Source organism: Balaenoptera acutorostrata, chromosome 6, assembly GCF_949987535.1.
Source record: "Balaenoptera acutorostrata chromosome 6, mBalAcu1.1, whole genome shotgun sequence".
NCBI classification, from domain to species: domain Eukaryota; kingdom Metazoa; phylum Chordata; class Mammalia; order Artiodactyla; family Balaenopteridae; genus Balaenoptera; species Balaenoptera acutorostrata.
The window spans coordinates 30681734-30699634 of NC_080069.1; the positions used below are offsets into that span (position 1 = coordinate 30681734).

The following is a 17901-nucleotide window of genomic DNA, read 5'->3' on the forward strand; positions in this document are numbered from 1 at the left end:
GCGGTGGGAAGAGTGCAAAGATGACACCATCTGAATAAAGGGGAAAAGGGAAAAGAAAAAAAGAAAAAGAAGAAGAAGAAGAAAAAATATATATATAGCAAGACAGAGGAAGAGCAGGGAAGAAGGAGCCAGCTGGCTGGAGCACAAAGTTGTCACCTGCAGGAAAGGAAAAAGGGGGGAGAAGATGGCACCTTTCAGCTTTATCAAGGCAGAGAGAGAGAGCAGGAAGATGGCCCCCGCCAGCCTCTGTCCCTGGGGAGTATTGCAGCAGGCCCCTGTTCCTCAGATTAATGCTTTAAAATTGGGAAGTGAGTCTCTTTCACAAAAAGTCCGAGTGCTTTTCAAAGGGCTGCTTCTGCACTTGGCCCTGGGGCAGGTGAGTCTGTGCACAGGCCCTTTAAGAGCTGTTCCTCAGTCCACCACAGCCCTGTGGGTCTCATGGGATGTGCCTTGTTGGTCTTCAAAGTCAGATGTTCTGGGGGTCTATCTCTCAGGTGCCAGCCTTGAAAGTTGGAGTGCCCAAAGTGGGGTCCAAACCCTTCACCTCTCAGGGAGAAGCTCCAGGTTTTGAGCTCCTTCCTGATTGTGTGTCTCCACACCAGGGATGGGATTTATGGAAAAATTGTGTCTCAGCCTTTCCTACCTGTTTTGATGTGGTTTCCCTCTGGTTTTCCTGATGTGAAGGGGTTGCTCCACCATCTTTTAGTTTTTTTCAGAGGAAAGTTTTCCATATGTAGCTGTAGATTTGGTGCGTTTGTGGGAGGAGGTGGGTTCAGGATCTTCCTATGTTGCCACCTTGAACTGGAACCTATTTACTATGTTTTAAATTTTGGTTTTCAATTGTTCAGTTTGTTACTAGTATATGGAAATATGATCAATGTTGTGTATTAATGTTTACGTATAGATCTTATATTCTGAGATCCTGCTAAAGCAATTTATTATAATTTATTATGAGTTTTCTTATACATTCCTTGGAGTTTTCTATGGAGACAATTATGTCATCTGTAAATAATGACAATTATATTTCTTCTTTTCTAATATGTATGCCTCTTTTTTCCTTTTCTTGCTGTACTACACTAACTAGAATCTAAAGTACTACATTGAAAACTAAGAGATGAGAGTGGACATTCTAACCTTGTTTTTGAACTCAGGGAAAAACATTCATTCTTTCACCATTTCATGTGATGTTAGAAGTAGGTTTTTTGTAGATGTTCTTTATTAGGTTGAGGTAGTGACCTTCTATTCCTAGTTTTCTGAGCATTTTTAATATGAATGGGTGTTGAATTTCGTTAAATGCCTTTTCTGTATTAATTGGTGTGACAGTATGTGTTCCTTTAGACTCAATATGGTAGATTACATTGATGATTTTTTACCATTGAACCAGGCTTGCATCCCTGGAATAAATTCCACTTGGTCATAGTCTGTTATTCATGTGGATTCTGATGGTAGGTATTCTTGTGGATTTCTTCTAGTAGGGTAAATTACGGTTCCCCAAAAAGGTCCGTGTTTAACCCCTCCTCTGACAATATGTGAATGTCACCTTGTATGGAAAAAAGGACTTTGCAGCTGTGACCAAGTAAAAAATCTTGAGATGAAGAGATTATCATAAATGTTCTGGGTGGGCTATATATAAACACAAAGATTTGTATAGGAGGGACACAGGAAGAGTCAGAGTTGGAGAGACCATGTGATGAGGGAAGCGGAGATTAAAGTGATGCACTTTGAAGATGGAAGAAGGGACTAATTCCAAGGAATGCAGGCAGCCTCTAGAAGACAGAAAGGGAAAGGAAACAGATTCTCCTGTAGGGCTTCAAAAGGAACAAGCCCGGAGACACCTTGACTAATAGACTACTGAGCTGCAAAAACTTTCTTTCACAAAGGGTCAAGGAGGGCTGGGAGCACATATGTGCTGCCCACCTGGACAGAGGAGGACCTGTGAGGCTGACCTACAGATTAGTGGAGGTGGAGAGACATGAGCCCCTTTCTTCTCCAAGCTCTTTGCAGGGTCCAGCAGAGAGCCATGCCACCTGCGGAAGCCTGCGGCCCCAGTTTTGCATGCTGATGGTGTAGGGGTCATGTTCAGGGAGTCCCTGTTGTCCTAACCCCTGCCTGGGTCCTGGGGAAGGAATCAGAACTCAGAACCTGGAGAAGAGCCTTTGGCCAGCAGGGAAGGGGGGTGAGGCCCGGGGCAGGTCTACTAAAGATCAGAGCATCTGAGTGCTTTAGGAGGAAGGGGCTTCAGAGGTGGGCCAGCACAGGCTGTGACGGAAGCTAAGCAGACTGGGAGGGGGGGGCAGTTCGGGGAGATAGCAGGGGTCTGCTCCCTGCCCTCATTGTTTGCTCGCGTCTCACCCTTATGAGCGGGTCATTTCCCCTGCTCTGATGATTCGAAGTCTCTGCCGGCACCCACAGGACGGTGACTGAGGCCTCCACACTCCTCAGCATGGATCCCAGCTCCCACCCAGATCTGGGGCCACAGACACCTCTCCCCCACCCCTGCTGCCCCTGTGAGCAAGCTGTTCTTGTGAAACACGGTCATAGTTTGTCAGGAGGAACTGTTTTCTATGGGAATACAAATCAGTGTTGATACCAATACACACACACGTCCAGCCATGGGTGGAAAGGGAAGGGACAGTAGTTCTGGGGTGTCTTTGCACACCCCTAGGCCCCTAAGGCCAGTCCCCACAGCCACAGCCAGATGGGTCCTCCTCCCTCAGTTGAACGAGATGCTGCTGCACAGAAATCCCACAAGTTCCACAAAGGGGCCCAACTGTCGTTTCCCTTAGACACACCTGTAACAGGTGCCCCATGAATTTCCCCGCGCCCATTCCCCTCGTTGCATCCTCACTGGGATTAAGAGGTAGCTGCCTCAACCACTCTCCACATTGCAATAATCCCAGTGGGACTAGAGAACGCTCCCGCTATGACGAGGCAGACAGTCCTGTCCCCATGGCCAAGACTTTTCCTGTCTGGTCAGGCCACCCACACAGGAAACCCTGGATGAGCGGAGGGTCACCCCAGCGCCATCGCCTGGCCACTTCAGGGAAGCAGAGAGCAGCTCCATAAAGACAAGGGCCGTCTCCAGGCTCCGTCCTAGAAACTGGTTAGTGTCCAGAGGGCTGAGAGGCACAAAAGCAGCTCTCCCTCCCCAGACGGTTCAGGGATGCAGAAGATGCTACAGATGCCCCAGAAGGCCCCTAGCCAAGCAGGCTTTAGAGAAGCGGATGATGAGGGGGTCCCTGGGGAAAGTGAGAGCTGTGCGTTCCCAGGGGCAGCCTGAGGAGTCCTTGTCTATGTGGAGGAAAGGTTTGGCCACCTGTAGATCCATAGCTCCTGTGACCTCCCTCACCCTTCCTTCCTCTCAGGATCGCTCTCTGTGGAGCAGCTCCACACGAAGAAGATGACAGTGGCCTGAGAGCATTTCCCACCAAAACTATCTTTATTCACAATTTTCATACATCACTCCAAAGGTCCTGCCCACACCCACCTCCCCCACCTCCCTAACCCCCCACAATCGCACTTCCCCTCCCCGCCCTGCTGGTCCTGCCCTCTCTCCCTTCCCCCCACATCCTCCAGGATCAGCACTGGGGTGAGGAGGAGCCCCTAGGCTCCCCTGGGGGCCGCCCTGGGGCGCTCGCCCTGGAGGGCCGGCCTGGCTGTTCCCTACTGGCTACAGTGCTTCCTCTGCTTCTTCCTCCTTTTCCCTGTGACAAAAGGGTCACGCTTTCTCTTTCTCGGCTGTGAGGGGCGAGCCAGGCCCAGAGCCAAGGCTGGCCTCGCAGAGACCCCGTGGCCAGGCCCGGGGATGGGCAGCTTCTCAGCAGCGGCTGGGCGCCCACACAGAGCCCGCTTCCTCGACTTGGGAGCGGCTGGTGGAGCTGGGCTGGGGCCTCTTCTCCGAGGGGAGGGGGCCTGGGGAGCACTCTGGGCCCCCCAACCTCCAGGGGAGGCCAGGCCTGAGGCAGAGGCAGGACTCTGGGACAGCCAGCAAGGCAGCAGGCTCTGCGGAGAGGCCAAGAGGAAGGCCAGGCTGGGGAGCTCCTCCTCGTCCTCACTGGACGTGTCCCTGGGCCCTCGGGCCTCCCGAACAGGAGACGCTTCTCTGAGAACAGACGCATCCCTGGGTCCCAGTAGAGGGCCAGTGCGCCTTTGACCCTGGGGAGGGGAGGGCCGTCCGGCCCGGAATGGAGAGACCTCCTGACGTCCTCGAGAGGAAACAAAGACTTTGGGCCCGAACGGGCCAGTGTCTGTTTGGATGGGCCTATGAAGAGCCTCAAAATCAATCTCTGGTGGGCAGGCTTCATCACTGACCCCTCGATGGCGGTCTTGGTCGTGCCTCTGGGCACCTTGGCCGGCGTGGGACTCAGATGGACTTGAGCCCATTCCGGGTGCACTGTGGCTCGGGGCTGCCGGCCCACCCTCGTCCTCTTTCAAGGCCAGGAGTCGTTTCTGCACCAGCTGGTAGGAGGGAGGAGGACAGTGACGGCTCCACACACACGTGTGAGAGGAGGAGCACTGGGCAGTGGGACAATGGCCCTGGGGGGGAGGAGGGGACGGTGACCCCAGGACTAGACTCCAAATACAGACACGGTGGCATTCCTGCCATCCTCCTGCACCTTATTCCCAGCTGTGTGTCCTTCCCTCCGCTCCCGGCTCCCCATCCTCTCCTTCCTATCACCCTGCGCTGCACCCACCCCAGAGAGGGCCCTTCCCCATGCCAGGTCTCCGAGGTAGGGAAGGGACCGACAGAGCCATGTGGGCCTCCTGTTCTGGGGCCCTACCTCTCCCCTGCTCACTGGGGTCCCTCCGTGCCCTGGTCTTCCTGGGTGTCCCTTGTCGCCCCTGTTCTACCTGCGATCCCTCCCTCCTCTGGCTCCCCTGGGCCACCTGGTTTCCCCTGTCCCCTGGATCCCCTGGGGTCCCCCCTCCCCTGGAGTCCCCTGGCTCCCTGATTGTCCCTCTCCCTCCCCTGGCTCACTTCTTCAGGGGTGAGTCCTTCCTCCTGCTCCAGCTCTTCAGCAAGGGCCAAGAGATCCAGCTGTGGGTCTGGGGAAAGCAATTCTGCCAGGAATCGAGGGTGAATGACTGCCTCCACCTTGGACAGAAAGAAGAGGCTGTGAGCATCCTTGGCCAGGAGTGGCCTGTGACACAAGAAGACCAGGAGGGAAAGTGAAAAGCAGAGACCCACCCCCACTCTCCTCCACAAGGCGGGGATGGTCAGCACACACACACACACACATGCACATACACAGTCACACACAAAAGAGCACATATACAGATGCACATACACAGACACACAAAGGCATACACACAGACACAAACATATACACACATACACCTGCGTAAACCTCCCCTAACACCAGGCTCAGGAACAAGGAGCTGAGCTTAAGTCCCATCGGCCTGAGCAGAACCCAGATCTTGGGTGCTGAGAGTTCCATGCCCTGGCATCTTGTAGACCCCAGGTTCCAAGCCCAGCCTGCCTACCATGGTGACAAAGTCTTCCTGGGAACACAGCTTGTCAATGTAGCTCAAGAGACCCGGGTCCAAGTAGGTGCTGTCCTCTTCCTGCTTCAGCTCATTTCCATCCTCTCCACATTCTGCAACTGACTCGCCAGTGGCTGAGTGGACGGGCCCCACCAGCGCCTCCATGATGTCCACATACTCCCTCACAGCCTCAGGGGGAATCTCCTTGGGTGCCTTGGGCTCCGGGGTCCGCTGGGATCTGTGTGGCTTCGGGTGCGAGGGCTGGGCCCTGGGGCCGCACATCCTGGGAGCACAGGCTGAGGCAGAGCAGGAGGAAGGGAAGGAAGGTGAGGGATTCCCAGTCCACCTCCTGACCACCGAGCGCACGTTGGTGAGGGCATTGTTTGGGGGACATTGATGTGGGTGTGGGAGGGGTCAGGACCATCTGAAGCCTCATGCACAGTTGGAGAGGGGAGGTAAGGGGGTCATCTAAGAGAGTCACAAGTAAGGAAGTGGGGAACCTCCAATTTTCTAGGAGTCTCCCCTTCAAGCCCACTACTTAGGCAGACTTCGTGTGGGGTCCTTTGACAGGGAGGTGTGAGAGGAGTTACAAAACTGACCAAGTCAATACCCCGTAGTGACAAGGGGCAGCTGAGACCCCACCCCCCCACCCCCCGCCTCGGTGGCTGTTTGGGTTGAAAGACCAATGCCCCTGTCTTGAAGGAAAAGGATCCACATGGGGACAGTGGCCAACCCTAGGTCCCTGTTACCTGTGCCTTCAGCTCCAGTGGGAACCTGGGTGCCTGGCTGAAGGCCCACTTTCGGGGCTGGGGGCCCCCGAGGATCCAGCTTCGGTAGGGCTGAAGGAGGCAGGTCCTGCGCGCACTGCATCCACTGCGAATGCTGAATGTGCATCTCCTCCTCGGCCGCAAATTCCATGAACCTGGGGGGTGACGGAGGCACAGGCCACCCTGAGAAAAAGGCCTGGGTTCTGGAGCCCCACAAAGGCAGCCAAGACTGAGGCAGTGGGAGAGGATGTGCCTTGGGGCCGTCAAGGCCCTGTGAGGTGCTGTCCGCAGCAGAGAGCTGCTCCTGGAAGCGATAACAAGATCTGGGACCCTTCCTGCCTCACCAGCACTGGAGGGCATTCAACAGCACAGACCCAGGTCGCTGAATTGAACCAGGTCAACGGGACACATGGCTGACCCAGGGGGCACCCTCCTCATGCCCCCGTCCCCATCCAGAACCACATGAAGGGCTGACAGCCAGAGGCTGGAACAGGCATGTGTTCCGCACAGGGGTCCTTGCCCGAATTCAGGACCCTGGGCTAGGACTGAGCCTCCTGGAACATAGAGCTGGAGACAGGGCCCAGGAGAGGCTGGACGATGTGGATGCTGAGCTTAGAGGAGAGGCCTTCCTTTCCTCTGAGAGGCGCTCGTTTGTTTGGTTTTGTTTCTTAAACCAAGGGGATTACCATGGAGCAAACACTGGAAGGGCCGGAGACCCTTGGGCCGACGACAGCTGGCTTCCCCAGCTTCTTCAGGGATTCCAGGGTACCCACTTAGGCCACTTTTCATAAGGAGAGGGGGTCCCAAATCTATGTCAGTGGCCGCCAGCCACCCACCACTAAGGAAGCAGCAGGCTGGCGGGTGGAGCTCTCTTCCCGGCCCAGCCCATATGGCCAGAGTTGGACCCCTACTGGACTCACAGCTTCACCCTGCCCCGTCCTGAGACCTTCATATCAAGGCAAGGGTAGGTCAAAATCAGGGGAAGGCAGAGCTCCTGGTGGAGGAAGGACAGAAGTCTCAAACTCTCAAGGTGAGGGAGGGGTTTCTGGGGGACAGTAGGGCCCCTGGGCTGCAGGGATCCTGTGCTGGGTGACAGCCCTTCTCCTCTGTCCTCTCTGATGAGCACCCACACGGCCAGACCCTGCCCTCACCCACTCGCCTCACCCTCCACGCAGCCCCTGGGCCCAGGACGCTGACTCACTTTTCCGCCATCTTGTAGTAGATCATCCGGTCAAGGTTGCTTATGCGCCGCCATTCCTGCACGGCCCTCCGCAGTCCCTCCTCCAGCGGCATGTTGGGATTCAGGCGGGCCAGGGATCGAAGCACTGGGCTGTAAGCCCTCGGGGTCAGTATCTGGGCACAGCCCAGCCCCCACCTGCCTGACCCCACCCGACAATGTGGACCACACATCACTCAACACAGCATGACTGAGCGACAGGAGGGTGAGAGGCGGGTGTCTGGGAGGGCAAAGACAAGCCTTCCCGGCCACTGCTGTCACCGCCTCACACTCACTCAAGGATGACCACCCACTCCCAGGCTAGAGCTGGGACATTGTGCCGTGGGGAGCTCTTTTCCTCCTCAAGGCTGCATTTTCATAATAAAAATCATCATCATCAATGAGGCATGGCATGTGCCAAGCAATCTGCTAACACTTCATAGATTAGCCCAAGGCGTCTTCTGCACAGTCCTCTGAGTGAAGTGTAACTGTCCCCTTTTTACGAGGGACCGGAGGTTTAGGATGGAAATGCCTGCCAGGCTCACAACTCTAGTGGGAGAGAGCCCACGCCCTTAGGAGAGCTCTACCATCACCCTGTTCCTAGTGGAATTCTCCACAACGAAGTGGAGGCATGCATAAAGCGCTCTCCTGGGCCCCGCGCTCCTCCGCCTCCTCTGAAGTGACCTCCCCTGGCCATGTGCGCTCACGTCCTGTATGAAGGACACGGCACCACAGGAGAGGGCGGCATCCACTCCTTGGCTCCTCACCTTACACCACGACCCTCTCTGACTGCAAGTCTTCAGTCCATATTACCATGAGAATCATGGAAGAGCAAGCTGGCCAGACTCACAGGGTGGTGGGGCCAGTTGAGATGGGGCACATTTCGGTCATGATGTCACGGACTGGCAGGCCCACCCATGTGACCGACAGTGTGCCTTCTCATAGCATGGACATCGCCCTCACACCTTCCTTCCAGTAGCCCTAGAAACCTAACGTGCGAGTCCATCCCTAGTTCCTCTTTATCTAAAAGCTCCCAGAAGGGCAGGACCCCCTGAGCGTTCACTCACATGAGAAAGCAAGAAAAAGCTTCTGCATCAGGACTCCGGTGAAAGTGTCTCCGGGCCAGGGGCTTGAGGTGCTGCCAACGTCGGAAGTTACTGTACACGCTCTGGGTGTTAGAGGAGCCGTCCTGCGAGGCGTTGGACTGGTTGGTGGCCAGGCGGCCCTCCCTGGAAGCGCCATGTGGCCATGGCCCAGAGTTCACTGGGCGAATGATAGGGGCCAGCTGGGCAGCTGGTGGTGGAGCTTGAGGAGGAAAGCCTGGGGTCCAGCCTCCCTTGCCAGCCTGACTAACTCCAACAGCTGGAGCAGTCGCAACAGTCCCCATCACAGGGGTTGCTATGAATACGGGTGCAGGACATGCAGCACTCCTGCTGAGGGCCCCTGGAGCGCTCCAGTTGAGGGGGGCCTGAGCAACGACAAAGGTCTGAGCCTGGGGGGCCTCCACTGGCCTCCCTTGTGACCTGACTTGGACAGTGAGGTTGCAAGCCCCAGGGGCACTGGGGCCATGGCCACCATTAGCCACCAAAGGCGTCCTGGGGAAAGCTGGCAGCAGCAGGCTGCTGCCAGGAGGGAATGCTGGGGTGATGGGAGGTGGCAAGTGCTGCTGCCAGGGTGGCCGGTGCTGGGCGCCAGGAATGGGTGGAGGGAAGGGCACTGCCGTGAAAGTAGACAAGGAGGCACCGGGGTTCATGGTCACATCCGTTCCCAGCACTGGAGATGCTGTTGAGGCAAAGGAAAGGAGTGAATGGAGGAGGAGAATGGGCAAGTGGGACTGAGGCTTTCTGTGGCATCGGAGTGTAAATCTCCACAGGTGAGGGACACTTGGACAAGGGAAACTGTGCAGCGTGCAAATGTCTTCAAGTGATTTTCATGCCCTGACCTCCAGTTGAGAATTATTCCACTGGTGACCCCGTGCCCATCCACCAAGGTCCCTGACCCCTGTCTGCCGAGAAGAAATCGCCTCAGCAAGCACTGACTTGGAGAGCCTCCCTAAGGCACCCCCTGGCACCTAAGCCTCACAGGCTGTCTCCCAAGACCTGGAACTGGGTGGACATCCGCTCTGTGAGAAATGCCCCTCAGCCGACGTACTAGCAGGTAGGGACCTTCTCCAAGGTAAGCTCTAGGCCCCCAAAGGCCCTTTGTGGACAGGCACTGTGTAAAATATTGGGGCCCCACCTCCTCCTCAGTCCTCCTTTTCCTGATGCTCAGTAGAAATCCCCTCTTTCTTTCCTAGCCTCAGAATACAAAACAAAATGCTGGAAAATATCTCTCTAATGGAATCTTGATACAAACCCATAACACTGGCCCAGAATGCACCTGCATCTCAGAACAACCCACAGCAGACATGTAACATGGGCCAGGTCCTGCCACCCCCTCCCCAGTGCCCAGAGTCACTGTCATCACTCAGGAGTTCTGTTCCTAGGAGGCGGCGCGGGTTGGGGGGGTCTGAGAAGTAGGTGCGTGTCCCTTAGCTTCTGTCATTTCACAGCCAGTGATGGCTGCAGAGGATTAAACAAGGGCCAAAGAATTGTCATGTTACATTGGTCGTGGGAGTACAGACCGCCTGTGGTCCTTCCCCTTCCAGCTCCCGATAATGAAAAGACAATCTAAGAAGCAGGCATAAGCCAGGTGCCACGGCGATCAAGTTGTCTGAAACACATCCCTGTTCAGGAGAACAAGGTACACACCACGGTGCACCTAATTAATCAGAACAGGTGTCATAGGACGTTTAATAATAACACAGAAGATCGTCTTCCTGCCCCTGGGCTACACTCCTTCCCCCTTTAAAAGAGGAAGCAGCCTTCACAGACAATCCACCCGAAACAACCCCACTCCACATCTGTTCCCTGTCCATGAAGGAGTGACATGAAATATGAACAAACTCTTCCTCTCAAGGCAGCCTGAAAGTCCACCATGAGATACTGGACGAGATGAAGTAGGTCTGAAGTACTGCGATTCCACAAAAGGAAGAACAATTCAGAGCAACTCAGGAACCTGAGCCCTCTCTTGGCTGAAGTTACACGGTTGCCCATCCCCTGTTGAATCCAAAGCAACAGTTACCTGAACTGAGAAGTGAGCTCTGGGCTGGGAGGAGTGGACGAGGTGTGGGCTGCGGCAGGTAGAGTAACCTCCTGCCTAGCTCTCGGAGAGGACACTTCACTGCAGGTGTGGCCACACACAGCCCCACTGAATAGTTTTCTCACCAAGACCATCTCTCCCCACGGCCCCCTTAGATACAGTATGCTCCTGTTCAAATCCCTTAGAAAGATATGGTGAGGCAAGCTTCAGGTGCCTCAGGAACACAAGACAGGTCTAGGCTTTCCTCATGACCCTCCCTGTGTCACCACCAGGACATCACACACATCCTAACACACACGTTTCAAAGTGGCTTGTCTCCCTTCTAGAAAGAATCAACCTGCCTGCTGCCATCCTTTCTCCATAGCCAGGGCAATTCCTCTTGATCCACCTCCAATGACCCCTCCTCCCCAGTGCAGTCTCAGGTTTCTTCAGGCTCCCCAGCCTCCCCCAGTGAAATGTCTTCGTGTGTCCAGTGCTCTCTTCTCCCTCTACTTCAGTCCAACTATGTGCCCACACTGAAGTGTCACGTCTGAACCCGAAAGATGTGAGGGATGGCAGGGTCTCTGAGAACACACCCCCAGCCTATAGGCTTACCTCCTTCTGAAGCCATCCTGCAGGCTTGGGCACGGACTACTGCTGCCTGGTAGCCTCAATGAGAAAAGTCAAGACCAGGACCCAGAGAGGGACCTGCTTCAACAGACGCTCAGGATCCAAGTGAAGGAGGGACAGGTTTGAATCTAAACATTCTGCAGTAGGGGAGGGGCAGAGGGCACGTGGGTCTGCGTAGGGTGGGGGTGGGGAGACATTCCACGAGGGCTCTGGCAGGTAGGCAAGAACCGGAAGTTCCTTCCACCTCACACAGTGGCAACACAATTGGCGTGTGCCTCTTTACGCAGTTTATAAACTGTTTTTTTGATTCACGGCACCGAGGTTGGACTTGACGGTCCCTTCCTTTCACTTCTTTTTCCATCAACCTAGTTTTGTGTCCCTCAACACACTCTGCTTCCTACCTGGCTCTTGACTTACTTCAACAGAGACTAGACTTTCTGAACAAAATTCAGAACTGTTAGTCTGAAAAACACTTGGGTATTTATGGCCACATGGAACTGAGTATTTGAAATTAGGATTGTCTCAGCAGATCCAGTGTCTTTGACTGCTGTATGTACATCACTCCTAAGGGAGTGGTCCTTGTGCTCCAACCAACATCCAGCAGGACCAGCCTTACTAATGATCCTTTGTGCTGGAAAGCCCCCGTCCATCAAAAAACCGTCATGCAGCCCCCATGTCCAAGACCAGAATTCACTAAGTGTCTTTCTCATAGTATTCCATGGTTGTAAAAGATTTAGTTTTTTACCTTTTAAATGATTTTAGTGTAATAGTTTAAGCGAGTAACACCTTCTCATGGTTCAAAATTAAATTGTGCAAAATGGAATATGCAGTGGCGAGTCCTCCTCCCACCTCTTTCCCCTGTCAACCCAATCCTCTTTCCCGGAGGAAACCAGTGTTATCTCTTTCATTAAAATCTTCCCAGAGATACGTCATGCAACTAAAAACGAAGGCAATCTGCTTTCATTATTTTAAAATGCCTTCCTTTTTTTTCTAGTTGAAAATTCATATATGTTCCTATATATCTGAGGATATTTCCAATGATTGTCTTTGTACGGGTATCGTGGCTCCTCTGTTTCTGCACTAGATTCCTAGAACAACAATTTCTAGTCTCTTACATTTCAAAGCACCTGAAAGAATAGGGTGGCTCGATCTAGTAAAGAAAAGTAACAAATGCCTAACTGAATTTGACTTTTGAATTTCACATAAACAATGAATTCATTTTTAGTACAACTTTGTCCCATGCAACATTTTGGACATAGTTTTACTGCAAATTCTTTCCCTGTTTATCTGAAATTTATGTTTAACTCGAAATCTGTATTTTATCTGGCAACACTACCAAAAAATTAGAACATACTAAGCTATTATCAGTTACTCATCCTTATGAGAAAGAGAACGTGGAGTGACGAGACTCAAGTGTGCATCTTGGCTCCAACAGAAAACACAATTGTAAACATACACAAAATCTGCAGGCTCTTTGGATGAAATGGATTTGGAAGAGCCATCATATAGCACTGAACATCTTGGCTTAGTAGGGGTAAGGACAGAAGTAAGGAACAAGAAGGCAGAAAATCTTCTTCTCTTTCCTTATGTGAAAGGGACTAAACATCCTAGAGCCCTGGTTCTTCTAGGTGTTAAACGTCCACTACCCATGAGATGGATGTGCACCTTGACACAATGCCAAGAGTTTATCCACCAGTGTCCAATCCCCATTCAGACAAGCCCACTTCCATCTAAATCCTAGCCTGCAAGCCCTGCTTACAAGTTTGTTAATTTCCTGTCTGCATTACATACACTTGCTCTTTAGAATCTAGGCTCATCATTGCATATGGCCCCATCTGCATGGGAATGATGGTAGCATTCCTTTTACAAAACTTGTCTGATTATTATTTTCATATTGAGAATCCATGTCAGTCAGTTTACCACTATCAGAAGGATATGAAAGAGTATTCGTGGTTTGTGTTGTGAGAAGAGAGGACTGTTAGGAAACTTGTCAAGGGAGATGAAGGCTGTAAACCTCAGAGGATGGCAACCAAATCTCTTGCGAGACGAGATTCTCTCACTGCTGTAGCTGCAGTAGAACTCCAACTGATTGTGGGGTGTTGGGGAAGGAAACAGAGGTTTAGAAGGACTGTTCCACAGTGTGAAAAAGACTCCTGTTGGTGCTTAAGAAGTTCCTTGCCCCTTGTCAGGAAAAATTGACTCAGAAGAAGATGAGAAGATAAGGTGAGAATATTTCAAGCAACAGCATGGTGAACTTTATATCTAAAGAAACTCCTGTCGGGGACTGAAAAAAAATAAACAGTTTGGGAATATCGCTCAGTACTGGAGCTTTTACAATGAAGGAAAACTCATAAGATTTTCAACCAATAACTTCATACTAGAGGGACGGTGAGGCAAAATATTGTACCCAGGCACTCGAGAAAGGCAGGCTTCCTTGTTGCTTCCTCCCTTGGTTCAGTCATTCAACCAATTATTTACAAGATTCTCACTCATAATTCTGATACAGTATTTGAAGGACTCTTCTCAAGGCCACTGATCCAAAAATTGCACTGTGCAAAAATTAGCCAGTCCCAATTCTGCAATCACTTTTGTAATACTTCAAAATCCTACACCCCAGAGACAGAGATAATCAAATTAGCCCAAATGTAATTGGGAAGACCAGTCACAGAAGGGAGTATCTAAAAGTCCTTTGGATCATGATCTCTGACTATTCCTGCACAGAGGCTGCGGGCAGGCATTGACTACTGAGAAAAAATAATTCTGGACATGCATCACAAGCCTCAGAAGACATTTCATCTTCCACTCAATCACGAAACGTTAAAGAAACGAAGAGATACCATGTTTGTGTCTTGTGGAGTTTTCAAGTCTGTGCACTTGGAGGCGCTTAGTGCTGTTAGACGTGAGGGGTCTTCAGAGGCATCCTGTTGAGTGAGAAATGCTCTAATCTTGCAATTGACCAGAAAGAGGATCTGATGATTGAAGTTTCTTTGGGAAGCATTACAAAGTCAGGTCAGTAAGTTGATCCTGCTACTATTTTTGTTGTTGTTGTTTTTAATGCCAACTGAAAGTCTGCAAGATACTACAAAAAAGGAGGGAGGGAAAGGAAAATTGTTCCCATACTACCTGCTGTGTTGAAATTGGCCCAGATTGTCCACTCTCTCTCAAAGTTATTTTAAAAACAAAAACAAAAAACCATACAAAGGAAACACCTGTGAATCAACATTTATTGAAAAACCTCCATGTATTAAATACACTGAGAAAAAATATTCTAGTAGAGTAAATGCGTTTGGAAAAACTCTAGGAACGGAGTCAGGAGACAGTATCTTAAGAGTGTTTCCCAGGTCTGAATTCTTTGCTAGAATTGTTCTTTAGCGGAAACTTCAGGCTTGCTAGGAAAAAGGACCTACTGTTTTTTGAAAGGCATAAACAAGAACCAAGGAACTGCAGTCCAAAGGGCATGAAAGCACTTGCCCCAATTTGAGGCTACTGTGCTTAGAGCGGAGCTCTCCAGAACTCTTTGTAGCTAAGTGCATGGGTTTCACGTGTGCAATAGAAAAATCACGAGTGCACATCTCACAAGAGCTGGTTTTAAGAAGACACTGTCACGAAGGTTCCCGGCGAGGAGCGTCGCCAGAGATGCTGCGTAGCGTGCCCGACCCTGCATTTCTCTCCTCTCCTGCAGAGACCTCCTGGAACAGATCCCCGCGTGCCCAGCGCGCGCACGCCTGCGCACGCCCACTGGGGCGGGGCTCTCAGGCACGCGGACCGCCGTCCTCCAACAGCTCCTGGCGGCTGTTGGGGCAGTTGGCTCGGCTCCAGAAGACAGGAGCGCATGCGCGAGCGCGGAGGTTGGGGCCCCAACGGCTGTCCGGCGGGGGCGGGGCCTGTCATGGCCGCCTCTGGAGTCAATTCCAGGAACCCTGAGGTAAGGGGTACGGGGACTTTTCACCCCTCAGGTGTCACCGCTCTGCGCTGTTGTTCACCCTGTGGGTTATTTGTGCCCTTGTCCATGTAAGGAGACTCCCCACAATGTGGATTCACGCCCCCATAGAGCTGGAGTCCTGTGAGGGGTTTACCCCAGGGTTATTGGCACCACTGGGGAGCCGGCTGCATGAAGGGTTCAGTGATTGCGGGGCCTACGGTGGGGGGTAAGTAGTGGTGTATATTACTTTGGGTGTCCAGTCTGTTTATTTTGTATATTTGGGGAATGTAGGATGATCATTTGTGTATTCAGGGCATGTTGTATGGTTATGGGGCGTTTGTGTGTGTGCATTTTCAGGAGCTGTCTATGTATATTTGGATGTGTAGAGGGCAAGTCTGTGACTATTTTCTGGGACTGGTGGATGTTGTATATGTAGGTATGTTGTGTTTGTATGATTCTGTATTCTGCAAGATGGCAGAGTTAATTCTGTGTGAGAGGTTGGGAATGTGGGGTTATGTATATGCCAGTAGTGTGGTACTGTATGTGTATTTGGAACAAAGGGCATATAGGGTGATATTATTGCATATTTGTAGTGTTCTGGGTAATTGTGGTTGCATTTGGGACTTGTGGAGAGTTATGTGTTAAATGAGTTTGTGTGTGTATTCAAGGGGCATGGCCACTTGGAGGAATATTTGCTGAGGCTGTGCATTTGTAATTTTCAGTAGGAGCCTCTTAAGCGTATGTATTTTGGGAAGTGAGTATATGTGTATCTGATAAAGAGGTGGGGTTCTATGTTTCTACAGGGAAGTTGGACAATTGCATTTCTATATATTAGAAATATGTGATACGGGTATTTGTTAGTATTTGCATATGTGTGAGCTGGCTCCTAATAGCTAGGGATAATTTGATATACGGAAGTTGTTTCATAAATGGTTTGCTGGAGATACTTGCATGTATCTTACTTGTGTATTCTAATCTGTGTGTGTGTCCGTCATCAGGTTCATGCATTATCAAAGTTTGTTCATAAGGTATGGAGTTGTTAGGAGTATTCAAAGTGTATTTCTTTGGAGAATGCTAGGGTGTTTATACATGTGTTTGGTAGGAGTAAGAGGTGGTCTATCTATATATTCAGGGTGAGGGTAGAAATATATATATATATATAAACACCCCCACACACATATACAGTTTATATGTTGGGGTAGTGGTGGGGAGCTTGTATTTTGGAGAGGTAGCATAATGTATAGTGTTTGGGAGGGGATCTGTATGTTCAGGGCTTGGGAATATTTGCATGTGTGTGTCCATAGGTGTGTGAGAATTGTGTATGTATATTAGTAAGACTGCAGAGGTTGTCGGTGTTTTTCTGTTTTGAGTGTGTCTGAGCATTTGGGGTGTATAGTCATGAGTAGTTTGTGGGTGTGTGTGTTTTTGATTTGTGAGTATATCAGGAGGCTTAGAGTCCTCTTTGTGTCTATTTCAAAATGTAATGCCTGAAGAATTTAGTGGTGTTGCTTGTATGTGTGTTCTCAGTATTAGTGAGGTGGACTTATATGTACAGTTGACCCTTGAACAACACACGTTTGAACCACACGGGTCCACTTATAGTGGATTTTTTTTTCCAGTACATACTACAGGACTACTACACGATCCATGGATGCAGAACCACTGCATGGAGGGTTGGCGCCCTAACCCCCAAGCTGTTCAAGGGTCAGCTGTATTTAATAAGTATAGGTTATTTGTGGCTGTGTGTGTTTTTGAGTTCCTGGGGCTTCTGGGGTATGTATTCTGGGGGATGTGAGAGTTTGGTTTGTGTGTTTGGAAACCAGTAGACGGTGTAGGTTATGTGTGTATGCAGGAATCCTGGAGTATATGTATTTTAGGGCTGTGGAACTGCATATGGGTCTTTTTTGGGTTGCCCATGAGACAGTTGTGTACTTGGTGAGCCTGTGTGTTTAGGTACTCAGTGTGTACATCTGGATGGCATATTGGTTGCACATGTTTGTTTTCAGGCCCATGTTGTGTGTGTATATATAGTTGTGAGAGTGGAATGTGAATATTCAGGGTGAGTAAGGTTTCGTCTGTAAAAATTTAGGTAGTAAGAGGTGGTCTGTTTGTGTATTTATTCAGGGTGAGGGTAGAAATGTACGTGTGTGTTCAGGATATATATATATATGTATATGTACAAACACATATGTATATGTGGTATCCTTTTGGTTATATATCTGTGGTGGGGGTTGAGGGTTCTACTTGGGGTGTAAGTGGATTGTGTGCACAAATTCATAGGAAAAGGTATGGGATGTGCTGGAACTGGTTCATACTATCTTGGGATAGTCAATGGTGCATATCTCTTCCCAGCTCTGTGTTCAGTGATGGCAAGTGGGTAGCTTGCAATTGGTCATGCTGGGAATATTTATACCATGTAGATAGCATAAGTGAAGTCTTTCCCACCTTTCTCAGAGAGTTTTTTAGCACTTACCAGCACACCACTGTTGTGCGTGTTTGGATGTATGTATGTATGAAGCAAGAATATTTGGGCATCGGTGGGTACGTATGGGACACCCATGTGAATTGTGAGTGGGGCATCTGGGGCTATGGGCCCCTGTATATGTGCATTGACCCTGGTAATTGTGAATCATTGCATTGCTCCTATCAGGTTGGTCTGTTCTTTAGGGCCAAAGAATCCCCATAAATGTTGTTGATTCCCAGTAGAAATCATGCAGATGGATACAAGGGTGTCTGTACCTTAGGCAGGTGGACACTCCTTC

General features: G+C 50.8%; 2 protein-coding genes across 4 annotated transcripts in view; one reads left to right on the top strand and one right to left on the bottom strand.

Annotated features, from left to right (window-relative positions):
- Nucleotides 1-17901, top strand: part of MFSD14B (major facilitator superfamily domain containing 14B) — a 463050-nt gene that overhangs the window by 80920 nt on the left and 364229 nt on the right. Inside the window, exon 1 of one of the 3 annotated variants that reach the window (XM_057548334.1) lies at nucleotides 15005-15142. The exons of the other annotated variants lie outside the window; for them this stretch is intronic. The gene's annotated coding sequence lies outside the window, so the exon portion shown is untranslated. Of the gene's footprint in view, nucleotides 1-15004; nucleotides 15143-17901 lie in introns of those variants that run through there. 3 annotated transcript variants of the gene reach the window in all.
- Nucleotides 4973-11336, bottom strand: LOC130708381 (NUT family member 2G-like; the record flags this gene model as incomplete). Its single annotated transcript, XM_057548257.1, has 5 exons — nucleotides 11203-11336; nucleotides 8555-9249; nucleotides 7453-7604; nucleotides 5485-5722; nucleotides 4973-5095 (listed from the first exon to the last, which is right to left on the bottom strand). Coding segments are annotated over exons 1-5 (1224 nt in total), but the record flags the coding sequence as incomplete, so codon positions are not given.